At 44.2% G+C, this 17,595-nt stretch overlaps 1 protein-coding gene and 1 long non-coding RNA gene across 2 annotated transcripts in view; one reads left to right on the top strand and one right to left on the bottom strand.

The window, feature by feature from the left end:
- top3a (DNA topoisomerase III alpha) lies at nt 1–15,228 on the top strand. The gene is made up of 19 exons (XM_086170567.1): nt 1–498; nt 829–888; nt 1,014–1,087; nt 1,355–1,430; nt 1,639–1,747; nt 1,911–2,054; nt 2,449–2,619; nt 2,698–2,798; nt 4,267–4,341; nt 5,405–5,487; nt 5,652–5,862; nt 6,205–6,390; nt 6,491–6,620; nt 7,196–7,309; nt 7,435–7,600; nt 7,743–7,889; nt 9,758–9,880; nt 12,549–13,216; nt 14,306–15,228. The coding sequence occupies exons 1-19, from the start codon at nt 271–273 to the stop codon at nt 14,455–14,457; spliced, it is 3,018 nt and encodes a 1,005-aa protein (XP_086026693.1). The 5' UTR covers nt 1–270; the 3' UTR covers nt 14,458–15,228.
- The window catches only part of LOC147220892 (uncharacterized), a 23,167-nt gene continuing 7,476 nt past the window's right edge, over nt 1,905–17,595 (bottom strand). Inside the window, exons 3-7 of the long non-coding RNA XR_015107940.1 lie at nt 6,461–6,598; nt 5,625–5,791; nt 4,125–4,206; nt 2,642–2,788; nt 1,905–2,044 (exon numbers count right to left, since the gene is read on the bottom strand). This is a non-coding gene — a long non-coding RNA (uncharacterized LOC147220892). The remainder of the gene's footprint in view (nt 2,045–2,641; nt 2,789–4,124; nt 4,207–5,624; nt 5,792–6,460; nt 6,599–17,595) is intronic.

A 17,595-nucleotide genomic window follows, 5' to 3' on the forward strand; every position in this document is an offset into this window, starting at 1 on the left:
ATGACGGCACCGTTTGGCAGGCGGGCGCCGAGTTTGTAAACAAGATTGCGCAGTTGCTCTCTTTAAAATTGTTCTATTCTTTCGATAGTGTAATCGTTCTCTTCGGGTTTAAGCTGACGTGAAAATTTTAAGCGTTAACATATCACTCCCAGAGTTATAAAACAGTTCGCTAACACTGAGCTAGCATATTTAGCTGACATGCTAGCCGACCGGACCGACAGCAGCGGGTCTGACGGGAGAAATCACCGCTTCACTTGAGGGCGTTCAGGCATGCAAGTATTGACACTCCTCGGTAAACTCTGTTTTTCAACGGGATTATCGCGACCGAGGGCACTTTGGTGTTTTAGCGCGGCGTTCAGTGACCGGGTTCCGAAGCCGCTGCAACCGGAAGACATGATTCGAAGCCGGGGTCAGATCAAGCGGGTCCTCTGCGTGGCCGAGAAGAACGATGCAGCAAAGGGCATCGCGGAGATCATGTCCGGCGGAAGATCCAGGAGGGTCAGTCTCATCTACAATACATCTCACACTCCTGGTTACTTCTTAAATAGAAGTAACTTCTTAAATAGAAGTAACCAGGAGCCCAAGAAGTACACATGCAAATAAACCAAGAGCGTATGTGTGTTTTAGAATAAAATAGACCATCCTTTATTGCTACTACTGTGTGATTATGCATGTACTTCCACCAACAGAACAATGTATGTTTCACGTCAAGATGTATCCACGATATACTGATTTTACCAGCAGAATGTCTCTGTGTAATTCTTTGTTTTACGGTTAGATTTTTCTGCTCTGTTTTACCCACTTATTGATGCTTTTTTTCTATTACAGAGAGAAGGCCTGTCAAAGTTTAACAAAATTTACGAGTTTGAATATCACCTCTTTGGTCAGGTATGCGGCCTGATTAGAACACCCCAATAATAATTCATGAACACATGAGTCTGTTTTTCTTCATAATTCTATTTTTTACCTGATTTCTGATTCTCCGTTTTTATCTCTACAACTTCTCACCCCAGAATGTGAACGTATCCATGACATCAGTATCAGGCCATTTACTGGGTCTGGAATTTAAGGCTCCGTTTCAGAAGTGGTAAGTTTAAGGGGGGAAAAGTCTGTAATTATCCACCTTACACACATCTTTTTGTGCACTTTTTAGCAGGACTGGATATCGCAAAAATAGCAAATTGTGATTCTTTTTAGGCACTTACTCTTTCATATTCTGCATTTACCAGGGCAGTAAAAGAGACTTAACTCAAAATGTCAATGTAAGGCTTCTGCTCTGATGTGTATTTTGAAATATTCAACCATACAGAATTTCAACAGCTGTTTGTTTGTTTTTTATTTCTCCCACCCAAAGGCACAGTTGCAATCCAGTGCTATTATTTGACGCTGAAGTAGAAAAGTACTGTCCTGATAACATGATGCAAATCAAGGTACAGGCATTAACTGTTCTTACAGGAATTACCATTTTTTTTGTCATGCAAACTCAAACTCCGTCACAACGATCTGGAATTTAATTGATAACTCAACTTTTTGTAAAATTGTAATCAATTTTTCAATCATGCTTTTGGACTGTGAGAACTACAAATACATTTTCTTGCCACCTTAATGTTCTCCCCTCTTGCTTTTCTCTCCCGGTAGCGAACTCTGGAGAAAGAGATACGTCAGTGTCAGGCCCTGATCATCTGGACTGACTGCGACCGAGAGGGAGAGAACATCGGCTTTGAAATCATAGAAGTTTGCAGAGCAGGTATGATTTTTGAACATATCCAGAGGAGCCTATGCATATTTCCTCTTCAAACTTGTAAAGTCATTTAAATCTATTTAGTTTTACGTTAAGGCTTGGTTTTTGTTTTCTCCAGAAAGTCCATGATCATATGCCCGTTTGTGGTTGCATGTGTGTGCGTTTTCAGTGAAGTCAAATTTGCAAATCTTCCGGGCCAAGTTTTCTGAGATCACCCCAAATTCCATCCGGAGAGCTTGTGAGACCCTCAGTGAGCCAGATTCCAACGTCAGCGATGCCGTCGACGTTCGCCAGGAGCTGGACCTGCGGATCGGTGAGTCGGAGTTCACTTGTCAAAAGGAAATGTATTGTTGATGCCGGGCCCCGTGAACAAACCTGGATACTTTCAGATTCAGAATCTGAAAGGTGAATTTACATGTCCGCAGAATGTCAGCATAGTAACTGATTCTGTCCACCTAACCTACTCCAAAGCTCTGCCTACTGGCCAACAGTTTTCCAGGGGTACATCCCTTGAATGAAGTGACAACTGAATGAAATCGACTAGGAAATGTGAACGTTTTTGTACTTCAGTCCCGATTGTGTTTGAGGACCATTGTCTTCAAACTTTAGGCTGTACTAGGATTATTTCCCGACTGTATTTGATCACTTGAGTATCTTTTGTGTCCCTGAAATAGCTTTTCTGATTGTGCTGTTCTGTTGGACTGCAGGCGCCTCATTTACTCGATTCCAAACCCTCCGTCTGCAGAAGATCTTTCCCGAATCTTTGGCTAATCAGCTAATCTCGTACGGCAGCTGTCAGTTTCCAACTCTTGGGTTCGTGGTGGAACGCTTCAAGGCGATCCAGGCCTTCATACCGGAGACTTTCTACAAGATCAAAGGTGCAAGCCCGTGCAAACTCACACTCGTGCATGCTCTGGATTTCGGTTGTAACCACGTGCACGCCGTCCTTGTCCCAGTGCTGCATGAAGTGGAGGAAGACAATGTGGAGTTCAGCTGGAAACGGAACCGCCTCTTCAACCACACGGCTTGCCTTGTCCTTTACCAGATCTGCATGGAGGTATGTGGACATTACATATGAGTCACACGTGAATTCTATAGCTGTAGTAACTGCAAGTTGTTCAGTTGTGGTCTGTCTAAGGTCACATGAGATGTCAGTGCAAGGAACAAAAAAAATATCTGGGTCAAAATAAATATTCATATATTTATATGCACCTTTCGGAGAAAAAGCAAAATACACGGTTGTCGATGTCGGAACACTAAACGTATACACTATTTTCAGTGGTCTGTACCAACTTACAGAAGGCCATACTTTCAGTAAAGTATGTAGAATATTAAAAGTTTATCAAAGTATATGTCTGCATCTGCACTGCAATTTAGAGGAAAGATACAAGATCCTGCAAAGACAAAGGTATCGTCTGCGATGATCCCTATTTTTTAATGTATTGTTATAATCTCTGAAATGGTTCTGCCCTGCGTCAGCCTTTGACGGCCAGCAGGTAATTCAAACCATTCCAGGAGTTTCTTACTAAATCAAAGTCAGAGCACTAGAATTCTAGTCTGAAACAGACAATAGAATCTCAAGGTCTGTAGGAAGTCATTCTAGACCTGAGGAAAATAGGTAAGATGGATTATTTTGAAGAGCAAAGTCATTTTTAAAAAGAAACAAAAAGAAAACACGAGACAATGAAAATGACTAAAACTTAAAGAACAGTTACCGATCTGTCTTGATTGAATGGGTGTGAAACTGAGAGAATATATAGATTAAATATAAAGGTTACTGCTCATATGAACTACTTTTCATATACTCACATCTGGTACTATACTGTACCATACTACACTATGTTATTAGTTTATGGGGTGACTGATTAAATCCTTGTATCTGCCTTTATCTCAGTATTTTCTCTGAGGCTGCAAGGGATCAGCATGTATGACTCGATATAAGGATGGAATTATCCACTGTTTAAGCCCGGATTTAATTGAAAATCCTGGTAGCGTCTTTCAGCGTTCGAGGCTTGATAATGATTCTCTGAAATGTTAGTCATCAAGAGCACCTCCCAGGATTACTTCTCATGCTTGAGTGAAATTTCCTGCAAGGAACCTACTCAAGTGGAAGTGCAACTAATAATAAATCTCTAAAGTACAAGTTGCTTTTTACTTATAAACCTGACAAAGCTAGATGCTCCCAGGTGAATGGAGTGCAGATGCTCCTCCCCAGCATTGACCCAGGCTGGGGGAGAGCACTTACAATGAATGAGTGAAGGAGTATGAGGGCTCCTAAACAGCGGTAACAGAAGATGAAGTTCTACATCATAGCTACTCACTCGCTTTACTTCTACTACAGTTGATATTGCCATGTAGGTCGTGTGTGTGTGCGCGTGCATACTTGTGCTTTGCCTGCGTGCACATGTACACTCGTCCCGCTGCGGCTTACACGTCGGGACCCGACAGCTGCCTATTTGAATAAACTGGGCCAAAAAGACAACAAGATGAACATGATGATACACCTTCGTTCTTTTTTTTTGCAGGATCCCATGGCAACAGTCACCTCAGTAACCAGCAAGCCCAAGAGCAAGTGGAGACCATTGCCTTTGGACACTGTGGTAAGAATATAAACAAAGAAAAAATTAAAAAAGGAAGAACATAAAGTCCAGGCACAGTGTTCTAGGAGGGAGCTCTTTCTGGTGAGATCATACTAAATTATATGAAAGGGAGCAGCAGCTAACTCTGTCCCCCTCAACTCTCAGTTAAAACATTTGAGATATATTAGCCTTTTAAAACCTTCAGTCAAGAATCTGAAGTCAAGCATTCACACTTATTCAAGGTTTGCGCTTGGTTTCTCTCACAATCCTTTTCTCCTGCTGTTTGCAGGACTCTTGTGCACTGATTGAGTGTTTAAAAAAATCTTGTTCCTAACTCTGAAGTCATCCTCTCTGTTTGGCTTTGTGATCTGAATTGAAACCGAGGTCACAGAGCCTGACCAAACCAAGGTTGTAGCTGCGCCTGGTCTGGTGATACACGTTGTCACTAACACACACAAACACTGACTGTTACCAAGCAACACTTTTCACATCTCGAAACTCTTACTGCAAGATATGGATACCGCAGAGCAAAGGAAGAGGAAAAAGGGTTTTAACTGACTGAATTCACAAACCATATAGAGCTGAATGCAGGGGTCACTGCTACAATCTTCTATGTTATTTAAATCCCTAAGTTTTGGTTATAACACTTTATCAATCAGGAAAGCGCATTGATGCCATTTGGTAAGAGGTGGGGTTTAACCTGGACTATTCAGCTGTCAATCATCTAGAGGCATCCCATTACGGACAATCTTCAATGAACCAAACTGTTTTTGGATCGTGTTTTTACATGTATACAAATATGTGTAAAAATAAGATGTACACAAATAGCACAGTTCTTCATAATAGCAGAACGGTAATTCAAACTACTTCCATTTTGCCCTGTTGAGAGCATCTTTCCAAACAAGACCAAATAGAAAGTAGCAACAGTTTTAATTACTATGTTTATCAAATCATACTTAATTCCTCTCTGTTCAGGATGTCATTAAGTCTTTGTTTCAATTTGGACACAACTTTATACCCAGGTTTTCACTTTGATCAGAGCTAAACACATTCCTCTATTTTTTCTTCTTTTTGCGCTCCACAGGAACTGGAGAAATTAGCCTCACGCAAGCTGAGAATCAGTGCCAAGGAGACCATGAAAATAGCAGAAAAACTCTACACCAAAGGGTGAGTGGGTTGTTTCGTTTGGAGATTTGATTTATAACTTGTCCGCTTGGATCGTCGTGATAGATTGTGAAATTGTATCAAAACAGTTTTCAACAAATTCTTTTTCCAATTCTTAGAGCGCCTGCGGTGTTACTCGCCTTTTTACGTCTTTGGTCTGCACTTAGGTTCATCAGCTACCCTCGCACAGAGACCAACATCTTTCCCACCACCCTGGCTCTTGGTCCGCTGGTGGAACAGCAGGCCCAAAGTCCCCTTTGGGGGACGTTCGCCGAGCGAGTGCTCAGCCAGCCCGGGGGTCCCAGCCCTCGGCAGGGAAAGAAATCTGATGAAGCCCATCCTCCCATACACCCCACAAAATACACGGACTCATTGCAGGTAGTATTTTGTCAGCTACTCAAGTATTTAGACCTGACCATTGGTACATTAATAATTTGATTGACGCGTTCAAATCGAGAATACACCACTGATATATATTGGGTACGGGATGCAGTTGACTCGGGCTGTTTCTGCTTGGTGTGTCTGCATACTTCAAAGCATCAGTTGCCTTTCTTGGCCTAAAAAGCTTCCCAGATAATCTATAATCACCCAGAAATCACAAACTCTGCATGATCTTTTTGGTAATATGAATGTGACACACAGAAATTATAGCATTGTCATCTTTTTCAATTTCCATTTTTTTTTTTTTTTTGATCTGGTTTTTGTGGTATCTGCATCCAGGGCAATGAGGAGCGATTGTATGAATTCATCGTCCGGCACTTTTTGGCCTGCGTGTCCCAGGATGCTGTGGGGCAAGAGACAGTGGTAGACATCGTCATTGCCCAGGAGCAGTTCTCGGCATCGGGACTCATGATCATCGCAAGGAACTATCTGGACGTTTACCCCTACGACAAGTGGAACACTAAGGTGACACCTGACACCCTACTAAAAGTTTCTCTTAAAAAAAGTGGAAAAGTAATGAAAGGAAAAAACTTACAGGATACTGACTCGCTTTTTCGTGCGGTAGCTGATTCCAGTGTACGAACAAGGCTCCCAGTTTCAGCCGTCTGCCATAGAGATGTTGGACGGCCAGACGAGTCCTCCACAGCTGCTCACCGAAGCCGACCTCATATCGCTGATGGAAAAACACGGCATTGGTAAGGCACTGTAGAGTGGTGGAGTTACAACAGGCTTATTGGTCGGAGCTGCGGTAACTTCAGAGACCGTTGCCAAGTACTCTATGTGGAGCCAATGAAAACACAGGAAGATTTTCTCAGGCCATCGGTCATAGAACATTCAGTTACTTATACATTATTTTAACACCTGTATTTATCTAGGCAGTGTAACAGAAACAGTCATCTAAAAACCATTAAATAAATGCACTGCAAATCAACGTTACAAACCATTAAGCAAAAAAAACAAGCAATTTCATTTTCATTCTGTTTTTTTTCATATGGGGGGTCTTTATGGTGCCACAGAAAACAACGGTAGTATTTCACAAATTAGCACCTCCTTACACACCTGGCGCTGCTGCAAATGGAGTAAGGACAAAGATACGTTGCTGCGGTTGCGATAGAACCCCACAATACAACCCCCCTAAGTTAGGAAAACATTGCAGGACCTACCAGAATAAATATCAAATCATGTTCAGGCCTTCTTATTTACAAAATTGAATTTGCAATGCAAAGTTGATTTACAATCATCCGATGACTGTTTGAATTGTGTTTAACAGGCACAGACGCAACCCATGCGGAGCACATCGAGACCATAAAGAGTCGCATGTACGTTGGTTTAACAGCTGACCAGAGGTTTCTCCCCGGAGAGCTCGGCATGGGGCTGGTAGAAGGTATGTGCACACACGCACCCACACACAGAATACATACGCACGCTCTACCACCGCTCTGCTACTTTTGTTCTACTGTCACCATACGTCCTGATTGTACGTACAGTGATGTGTGCGCGTTCGATTAGGTTACAACGCCATGGGGTACGAGATGTCCAAACCAAATCTGCGTGCCGAGCTGGAGGCAGATCTCAAGCTGGTGTCGGAAGGACGGAAGGATAAGTGGAGCGTGTTGCAGCACCACATCCAGAAATACAAGGCCGTGTTCATCGAGTCCGTCAAGAAAGCGAAGAAGTCAGTTGGACTTTTGTATATTTTTCTGACACAACCTCTACGCAAATGTGGACTGATTCGCGCTGTGTGTAATCTCCACCTGTTCATCATCCATGTAAAAACATGGTTTTCTGTGCCCTGGATATCTCCTCTGTGAACTCAGGCTAGATGAAGCCCTGTCTCCATATCTGGGCACGGCTCAGGAGATCACTGAAATCCAGCAGCAGGACATGGAGATGCCGCTGCCGGTCAGAAAGTGTCCGAGCTGTGGACGGGACATGGTGCTGAAGAAGAAAAGGGAGGGAAACAGGTGAGCGTCGGCCAATCATAGGAATTCACAGCCAGTGAATGCGTCACAATGGTCTGACTTATTGTCAAAATCAAAAGGTAAAGTACTGGAAATGTTTCCAATGAAGAAAACATTCCTCAGCAGGTAAGAAGAAGTAAATAAGAAAGCTCTCCTAGTGAAATACCTGGCTATGAATTATTCAAGTATGAGTTATTTTTGATTATGTCAAACAGGCATGCATTTCATCATGTAGCTGTCGCCTTTTTGCTTATTTGATTACTTTTTCAAAAAGCTCAATGTTAAAAGCACACAGCGAAAGTATTTATTGATAACAAGAGACAAAGACTTAATCTGACTTTCAGCGTGTTTTGCGTCTGTGAGCCCTACATATTAGCACTAACGGTGGTATAAAGGAGGTTCTGAAGGCTGAACCCACGCTCTGAAGCTTTGCCGCACGCCGGGATTCCCAGCACCTCTTTGACAAGAGTTTAGAAATCAAGAACGAGAGCGTGTGTGGAGGACAGTCCACCCTGAAAACATTGGATTCACTGGGAGGGAACACTCAAATACACACTCCCTCAGAATAATTAATTATATTGGTCTCCTTAGCTTAATATTTATTTAATCAATTGTGTAATAATTGTCATCCTGAAGCTCCAGCTTAAACAGTGAACTCGTCGTGCGTCTTAAAAAAACTGTTGACGGTGATATGAATTCACCATCAGAAGTGTTTAGGAATACTTTGTGGCCATATTGGTCATATTGATAACATTTGGGTTTCCTGTCAACATAAACAACGACTGCATAGGGCAGAGAACGCAGTGTACTAGCAACACTAAAACTTTGATCGAGCACACATTGCTTTGACATCCATAACAATCCCATCAGTGTCCGCTACCAGGAGCCTGGTTTGCGTTCACACATCCAGACGTTCTTCTGGACAGCAGCAACGTGGAGCCGTGCCATGCAGCTGCTATACTAACAAGCTTGGCTCGCTGAGTTACTGTTCATCGTTTTCACACCCTTTAGTTTAGACGCGGAGTCCGAGCCAGAGTGCGATTCTTAGGCTGGATTAACAAATGTCAGACCTGCTTTCTCCCATGAAAAACATGTGACGTGAGCCAGAAGAAGAGATCAGATCTCAGTGGGACAACTGACCCACATTAACAGCGGCAGTAAATTCTTAAGAGTCAAGGCAAAGCATCTACAGATAATCTGTGTGTGAGATACTTTTCCTCTCTGTAGCATCACAATGGATTTGAAACGGTTATGTAGAATTTTCGCTTCCAATTCAGCGTGTTCAGCAAACACATTGTAAGAACCACGTAGGAGTTACAGCGGTTTTTAACACCACAATTTTCAGAGGCTCTGTGATAATCACGCAGCGAAGTGGCGAGTTCAGGTGCACTGAAAGGCTCGGAACTAGATTCGAAATTCTTCCCAGGGTGAAGATAAAGCCTTTCATTACATCCAACCCAGGATATTGGTTGAGGTCCCCAACCACAAAAACACCTACAGTGTAAACAAGGGGAGTTCACGGCATCGGCTGGAGTGAGTCCCGCCTGACGTTGCGCAGAAGGTGGGGTTCACCCCGTAATGAGCGGACCACACTGTGACACAGAGGAACCATTCACTCTCATATTTACACCTAAAGTCCGCCCTTGAAAAGCAACTGAGTGGCTTCTTTTACAAAGTGTACACACTTGAGATGCCTACTGGTGATTCACTCGCCGCAATCCATCCTCCTCTGACCATCAGAGAAGCTAGCCTCCAGATTAGCAGTAAAAAGTTCCAAGATCCCTCAACAAAAATGACGTTTGGCTTGACTGTTTGTTTTTTTGGACACAGACTATTTGCTGTTGACCCGCTGTGTTTGCGTCACCCTCCAGTAAGTTCCTGTCCTGCGTGGGCTACCCAGCCTGCAAGACGGCCGTATGGTTTCCTGACACGGCCCTGGAGGTCAGCAGAGACGACAGCATTTGCCCCACCTGCCAGCCGCATCCTGTTCACATGTGAGTATTATTTCCTCCGTTATGACACAATTCTCACTTCATCCACACGGATATATTTCGAAAAATTCAGATGAATGATTTTCTTGGCTGAAGCGTCAAAAGCTTTTTTAGCCACAGACAAACAAAAGTCTCGCACGCGGCCTCCACAAAATGGAGCGGCAGCCACATGCACGCTGACACTAGATGTGAATGGAGAAGACGCCCTTTACAAATGGACAGCTTTGAAATTGCTAAACAAGTTGTGGGCGACCAACCATGGAAACTCTGAGAACTTTCAGAGTGAGCATCCTGAGCTGAGAGCAGAGACGAACGATGCTGCGTTCACTGACATCAGTCAAGTCACAAATGCTGCTTTTGCAGATAGATAACGAAAGTTTGCTCTTGTTGCTGTCATAGGTAATATTTCTTCCGTTGAATGAATGAATTTGTGTCTTTTTTTTCAACGGAACTGTTGTACTCGAGAGTGGAATACACTGACAGTCACTTTTAAGCTCACTGGTTGTTGTAGCTCTTGAGCTGGATGATGAAGAGAAATCTCACGGAAGAAGTTACCAAGTTGTTTACGCAGATCAAAATCAGAAGCAGCCTATATTTGATCGTCTTTTTTTTAATTAAAAAGGTTAAAGGCAATTGATTTCCAAAGTGTAAAATGAATCCAAAAGAGTCCAATTTGACAACATGTACAGCGTACGAGGCTGCAGATCTATTCTCTGAATTTGTTTTGTTTTTTACAACCCTGAACAAAGCCCTTCAGCAGTGATGTCGTCACATGAGATCCCCACAGGGTGTAAGTGTGATACGAATATTTAATCACTGCTCGTGCGAGCTGCTATTCGGTCCTGATGTGCATTAATATTTTGTAAAAGACAAATCGCTGATGTGATCAGAATAAAGCATGTGTCCAGTGACGACTGAAGCCTTCACTGTTAAGGGAGATCATTTGTTTAGCAGCAATTTGAGCGGTTTGATTTAAGTCAGGGATCATTGACAGCAATGTGAAATTCAAATGATATAAACAGCTGACCATCAGTTTCTCCAGTTAAGTTATTTTAAGAGCGCAGTCTAATTGATATCCAGGTTGCCATATCAACCAGATGAAAAAAGTTAGATTTTTTTTTAGTGGTGGGGGTTATAAAAATCTTGCTACTTTTTCCAGAGTGATGCACTCGAAGATCTTTCGGTGCTCCGGACATTGTTCCCTCCCAGCAAACATTTCAATTCAAGTATTATTTGTTATGATAAATTCAAGAAAGTTAACGTTCGTGTGGGCAGGCTTTAACCCCTTGAGCAGCTGCCTCAGTGCCGTCCAAATATAGGCCACACATGCAAGAAGCAAGCCAAAGAGCTCCACACCAGCATTCGTTACCAGGGCAACCACTCTGATACAGAGCTCAAGGCTAAACTCAGCACTTACTGTAAAACAACATGTTGTTTTTTTTTTTTTTAATCACATTTCACATAGAGGTTTGATTATGTTTGATGACTTTAGATGCTTTCAGCAGGAGCAAAGCACATTGCTTACTTCCCCAACTTTTGTTTTTATAATAATCTGCAGGATTCGTGTACTCAAAGTTATTGTTGCAAAAAATTGCTGATTAATTGATAACAAACAAGTGTCAAGTCACTGAAATCTTAGTTGTTGTTTTTTTTTCCCCCAATCTCGAGGTACATGACTTTGTTTTTCCAAGCAACAGTTATCAGCTGTCAAAGTACAGTGTGGAGCAGATCGTGTTAGGACGATATTTTGACGTGCGGTTGATTTTTTTTTTTTTTTTTTTTTTTTTATGACGAGTCCGCAGCACCATAAGCTGCGATGATGCCAGCAAACTGTCACATCTGCTGTGCAGATCAGGATGACACTGCCGAGCGCCGAGCGTCGGGCGTGCTGTTGGCTCAGTGTTTGCACACTTTGTCATCCATGCTGTCACTTTTGCCTCCAGTGAACTGAAACCGCGGTGGGTGGATCGTGGCAACCCCCCGCCCCCGAGTCCCCCCTCTAGTTTAAAGAAGTGTTGTTTTGATTGTGTTGAGCTTCGGTGTGCAAAGTGAAATACACCGATCAGCTTGAATCCAGCGACCACCGGCTGGTGAACTGGATAGCGGTGATCTGGTCATAACAGTGTGTGCGTATAGTGTCAGATTGTGAGTGATTTTGCCAAGGGCCTGAACTGTGATTGCTGGTTCAGAAGATCCCAAGAACTGTTCTTCTTGGGTGTTCAGGATCTGCAGGTTGCAGTGCCTCCCAAAAAAGCAGCGTGCCACGGAGCGGGGGAGGGGGAGGGGGGTCTCATCAGTGCGAGTCGTGAGTGAAGTGAGTGAAGGCCGGCCCTTTGGGGTCGGAGCCATCTGAAGAGCCACAGCAGCTCAGGCGTCACAGGAGGGTCACTGCGGTTCTAGTAGACACGTGTCAGAACACACTAGACATCACGGTTTGTCTCCATGCCGACCTCAGTCCATGGGTGAAGGCACCTGCGCGAGGAAGGTGCCCTGGAGCAAATCCCAGCTGTCATTGGGCAAGTGGCAGGGATTGACATGGGTGGATCTCCTGTCAGTCACAGGGCCGCGCATGGAGACGTCTCACCGCTGCTTTTGCATGGATCCAGGACAACTACCCGTTCCCAGCTGTTTATTGGATTGAAATGGAATTTGTCTCCTGTTTGACCCTCAGGTTGAAGTTCAAGTTCCGCAGGGGCAGCCTCCCTCCCACCATGCCTTTGGAATTCGTGGGCTGCATCGGGGGCTGTGACGAGACGCTCCGGGAGGTGCTGGATCTGAAATATCTGCAAGCGGGTAGAGGGGGAGGGCGAGCGCCAGACACCCGCCCGCAGGGTCCACGGCCTCCTCGGCCCGAGCCGCCGAGGGTCCCAAGATCTAATCCGTGGCCTTACACTTCGCCTTCCTCTCAGACCCCCCAGCTTCTGCCTCCAGCGGGGAGCGGGGATGTCAGCTCAAATGAAACAATCGTGTGTAACTGTGGTCAGAACGCGGTCCTTCTGACCGTGCGGAAAGACGGACCGAACCAAGGCCGCCGCTTCTACAAGTGTAACTCCGGGACATGCGGCTTCTTCCTCTGGGCCGATCCATCCGCAGAAGCCCAACCCGGCTTTGGCCCCGCAGCCCCTCCTCCCAGGCCCTCCGTGGGCTTCGGGAACACACGTGGGGGGGTCGCAGGGGGACACGCGGTCCAAACCCGGTGTAACTGTAACGAGGGGGTGGTGGTGCGCACGGTGCAAAAGGACGGGCCAAACAAGGGCCGGACTTTCCACACCTGCGGGAAACCCAGGGACCAGCAGTGCGGCTTTTTCCAGTGGGCCGATGAGAACACCCCACCGCAAGGCAAGAATCACACACACACACTTTTCACCCACTCCCACTCCCCTGTTGTCCTGCGTACTAACAACGGACACAGAGACAGTTGCTCCGTAGTTCCTAAGATACTAATGTCAATCATTCTAGTATGCGTATGTGGTGGAATACACCGTGGGGGTTTTCTAGAGAAAAACACGTTGCAATTAAATCCTTCCAGAATAGAATGGCTTCCCTGGTGTTGTAAACAAGGGATCAGTAGCAGAGGTGTTTAAGTGATAATTTGGCTACAGAGCTGTATAATTTAGCAGATAAACATCATAATAGTGTTACTAAGATCTTTTTTTAAAAAAAAAACTCTTTCAGTGCTTTTCTCACAGACCTGGAGACTCAGTTTGAAATAAGATCAGATGACTATCCGTCCCGTCACTGGGAAAATTCACTGTTGTTTCCCGTGACTTTTTCTGCTGCACTTCCTGTTGTCAGCTGAAATTGTCGCAAATAATGACACCCCCCCCCCTCCCGTTAGCTGACGTAAAGGAAGACTATAACGTGTGTGTTAGACTTCATGAATAGACATCTGCAGGGCTGATTATTCAGAGGAGATAATGACCAAGCCAAGTGGTTTGTTTTCCGCCCGTCTTCTGTCCTGGAGGAGCAGCTGAGCAGGAGATTCTCCTCCATTATCCCCCTTTTCCCCGACACCCGCTCATCTACCTGCACTGTAGTAGAGTATCACAGATACACAAAGTCTAGTATGTAGCCAATAATCATAAAAGCTAAATAGTGATAATAATAATAATAATAACAGGCTCAGTAGTCCGTGCACGAGTTACTGAACTTTTTTTTCTTTTCATTAATCTAAGCTGGTTTTGTTACCGAATATTTACAGAGGCGCAACAGCATCTAGGAAACGCAGCGGGTCGTAAATTATATCAGTGCTCCTGTGTGTGTTCAAGTGGAATGACACAAGTCACATTTAACGATTACGAAAAGTCGTCCTGACTCACAAAACCCCCGATTTGGCCCTCGAGGCATCTTCAGTCTGACAGCGCCGAGAAAAAACTCTTGACCTTTAACCACCTCGCATTGATCTAACGTCCCCCCCACCCCCACCAGGTGGCTTCAACAGCAACAGGAGCGGAGACAACGGTTGGAGGAGGACGATGACAAATGCCGATGCGAGCAGACCCCCGCCTGCCAAGAGACCGCGCACCTGCGGTATCTGCCAGCAGCCGGGACACACACGAGTCACCTGCCCCCAGCGGTGACGGCGGGCAACCTGGGATTACTGCACTGACAAATCCTCCTAGTTTTGATTTGAAAACTTGTGATCTTGCACCAGATCGTTCCTTCAACTTGTTCCACCTTATGTCTTCAAGTAAACTTTTCCATTTTTTTTTCACTTGAATTAACTTGTTGTATTCCCCACCGAGGCCGCCTTCGAGTGAACATGTTCCATTCCTTTCGAGCGAATACATTTTCCCCAAAATGTCAAACTAGCACGTCAAGATTCAGTCCCGACGGTGGTTCGCAGCTTCCAATGCGGGTTTGAGGCTGCCGGTAAAGGGTGTCGTATGGAAAAGCGACCGCGGAAGCAGCGTGTCGCAGGACGCCGAGCTGCTTTTCCAATTCATCCGATGCTGGAGAGCTGAAGGAGAGTTTACTCAGCTGCTCTCGGATCAACTGAATCCCCTTTCTCTGGGTTTTCTCTGTACTTGCGAACCTGCCAGTCCGGCTGAGAACAGCCCGAGGAGTGAGACTGGCATGAGCAGTGTTGTCTTTATTTGAAGATGCCGGGTTTTAAAAACAAGCCATATTTACCCAAAGTTTGGTTATGAATGCGTAGTAGTCACATCAGCACCTTAACTGTCACTGAGCGCTGTTATTTCGCCTCTGCTAACTTTCCGATAACAGAATGTGTTTTTATATTCCCGCTGTTATGAGCAAGTGGAAAAGGAAAAAAAACACTATTTGGTTTTTCTCAGTGAGAAGAAACATCAGGACTATTTTATTAGAGTATCAATAAACTTAATTATATCTTAACTTTGTGCTGTCGGGCAACACCTTTTCATTGATGCTATGATGTCTTATTTGCATAACAGTAAGCCTGAGCCTGTATTTTATATTTTTAACAAACATCTAGAAGGAGATTTCTACCAAATACACATCTTTGAAGAAAAAAAACAGTGACAGGAAGCCAATATCAAACTGAACACACTGCACGTCCTTCCTTTGGATTCTGCCGAAAACTGCAACAACAGAACGCATCACACAGTGAAGTGATCGATCATCACTCCGTGTCAGGACAGATTATCATTATATTTATCATCATCGTCACATAAGATAATTTTAATATGACAACAGGGGCTGATCCAGAATGAGTTTGTAAGATAAAGTTAATCTGACAGTTTTAGATTATGTCATCTGGAGATTAAACAGCAACGGGCTACGAGGCTAACAAGAGGCTCTTCGTCTTTTAACAGCCATGTTGAGAGTTTCGCTAAGAACAGATCAGACTCTTGTTAAAAACAACCTGTGTGGTCAGAGAGGTTCAACCGGTCGCCCCCCTCCTGTGAGAGTCCTTCCAGGCCTTGGAGTTCTGCCACACAAGTTAAGTCGCCTGAATGGCTTCTTCCAGAAACTTCCTCGGGCCGGATCAGTTCTTCTGTGGAACTGGACGGCAGCGGGAATCACCCTTGCTGCCGGCATTTTCTTCAGTATAGGATTATATTTTCCCCCCGCTGTGATTGGTCGGTCGGCCCCCGCCGCCTCTCCCTCTGCAGCTAAAGCTCGCTTTGCAGCCACGAGAGCAGCGAATTCAGCTGGGCTCAAGTTGTTAGTTTTGATTTTATCTTTGACTGTTGGGGGTTTTCCCACTTTTCCCCTTGGGTCGACTCGTTTCAATTTTTGTTTCACCCTGAGTCACTGGTATTTGAAGATAAAATAACTGGGAAGAACAGAAACTCAAAATAAGTGAGTACCTTGTTGAACTTAAGAGCCTTTCTACCAACTCCATGTTGTTACAAGTTTCTACATGGTGTTTATCACTCCTTAACAACCAAATTGGAGCAAAAAGATCAATCATCAATCTGGTCATCAGAAATATTCCCCTAATCCAGAGTTTGTTCACTGAATTCTCCTCATCACAGAACAAGCTGTTATCAAAGCAAAACCACAACTGGAACACAACCGTACTGATCTTAACTGCACCTGTGTGTTCCCTGCAATCTGAGAACACCGAAGTGATGTCAGTTTATTGCACACACATGCACGTACACACAGCGTCGACTTGCATGAGTCACCCTTTTCACCAAGTTGACTTAAATCAACACTTGTGAAGGATATGGTAACTAAGGAACAACGGGCGAGGAACTCGAAGCCAAAGGTGATTGAAAATATAGTACGACAATCTGTATGTATACTTCATAGTGACTGCAATTATTTATGTAGATTTAATTCATGGACATATTTACAACTCTGCTGCTGACAGTCACTGCGTCTGGGACAAACCCGAACCACCACTTTGCTCTGAGCTCCACAGTGAGGCCACACCTTCACCTCACCAAGGCGGTAACGGAGGTCAAATCCTCATCTAACGGGACGGATGCGTATGTCACTTCTAGCCTGAATAATCCGAAGGAACCATCTAGTTGCCACCAGCGACCGAGCTTAACACCCATCTTCGCCCAGGCGGAGGCGTGGTTGGTTTTCTGTATCCGTTTGATTAAAACCGTTTGAAATGTTGTTCCATGTCATTCGATGCGTCTCATTCGCTTGAAGTGTGAAGCTACAATTCTGTCTTTGCTCCTGATCCCCATGTTGTGCATCTCAGCACCAGGGATTTCTTAATCTAGTCGATCCAGTCGATCCGCAGCAATCAGTCACAGATTACACCCATGGAGAAGGTCAAATACTTAATGTAGTGCTTAGGAGGATCTTTAAATCAGCAAAAAGTTTTTTTTTTTATGTTTAACCCTTGTGTAATGTTCATATTGTTGTTACTCAGCCAGCGTTTGTGGGTCTGATGGACCCGTTGCATTTTGTGGCTTCTGATGCCTCACAATCAAATACTTTTAAGTTAAAATACTGAAGAGATGTTTACCTTATCCCAATTACAAACAGTATAAACAATATATACGGTTAATATTTGCCCTTTACCTGTGCGAGGTCATATTTATAACTTATTTAAATATGTATTCTGATATATGGTCTTCACAGAAAATGAGCCAAAGGCAGTGAGTCTCAGTTTGAAAAATTAAATAATTTTATCATTTTTCTTTTAATAAAAAGTGAAAGCGGGTCCCACAGACCCGAACAGCACACAAGGGTTAAGCAAGAGTCCTGCAAGAGATGTACATAATCTTGAAGGTTTACCTTCTTAATCATTTTGCACTAATGAAATGAGA

The sequence above is a fragment of the Fistularia commersonii genome, chromosome 23, assembly GCF_037954325.1.
Source record: "Fistularia commersonii isolate RoL2024-O1a breed Wild chromosome 23, RoL_Fcom_v1.0, whole genome shotgun sequence".
Taxonomy (NCBI): domain Eukaryota; kingdom Metazoa; phylum Chordata; class Actinopteri; order Syngnathiformes; family Fistulariidae; genus Fistularia; species Fistularia commersonii.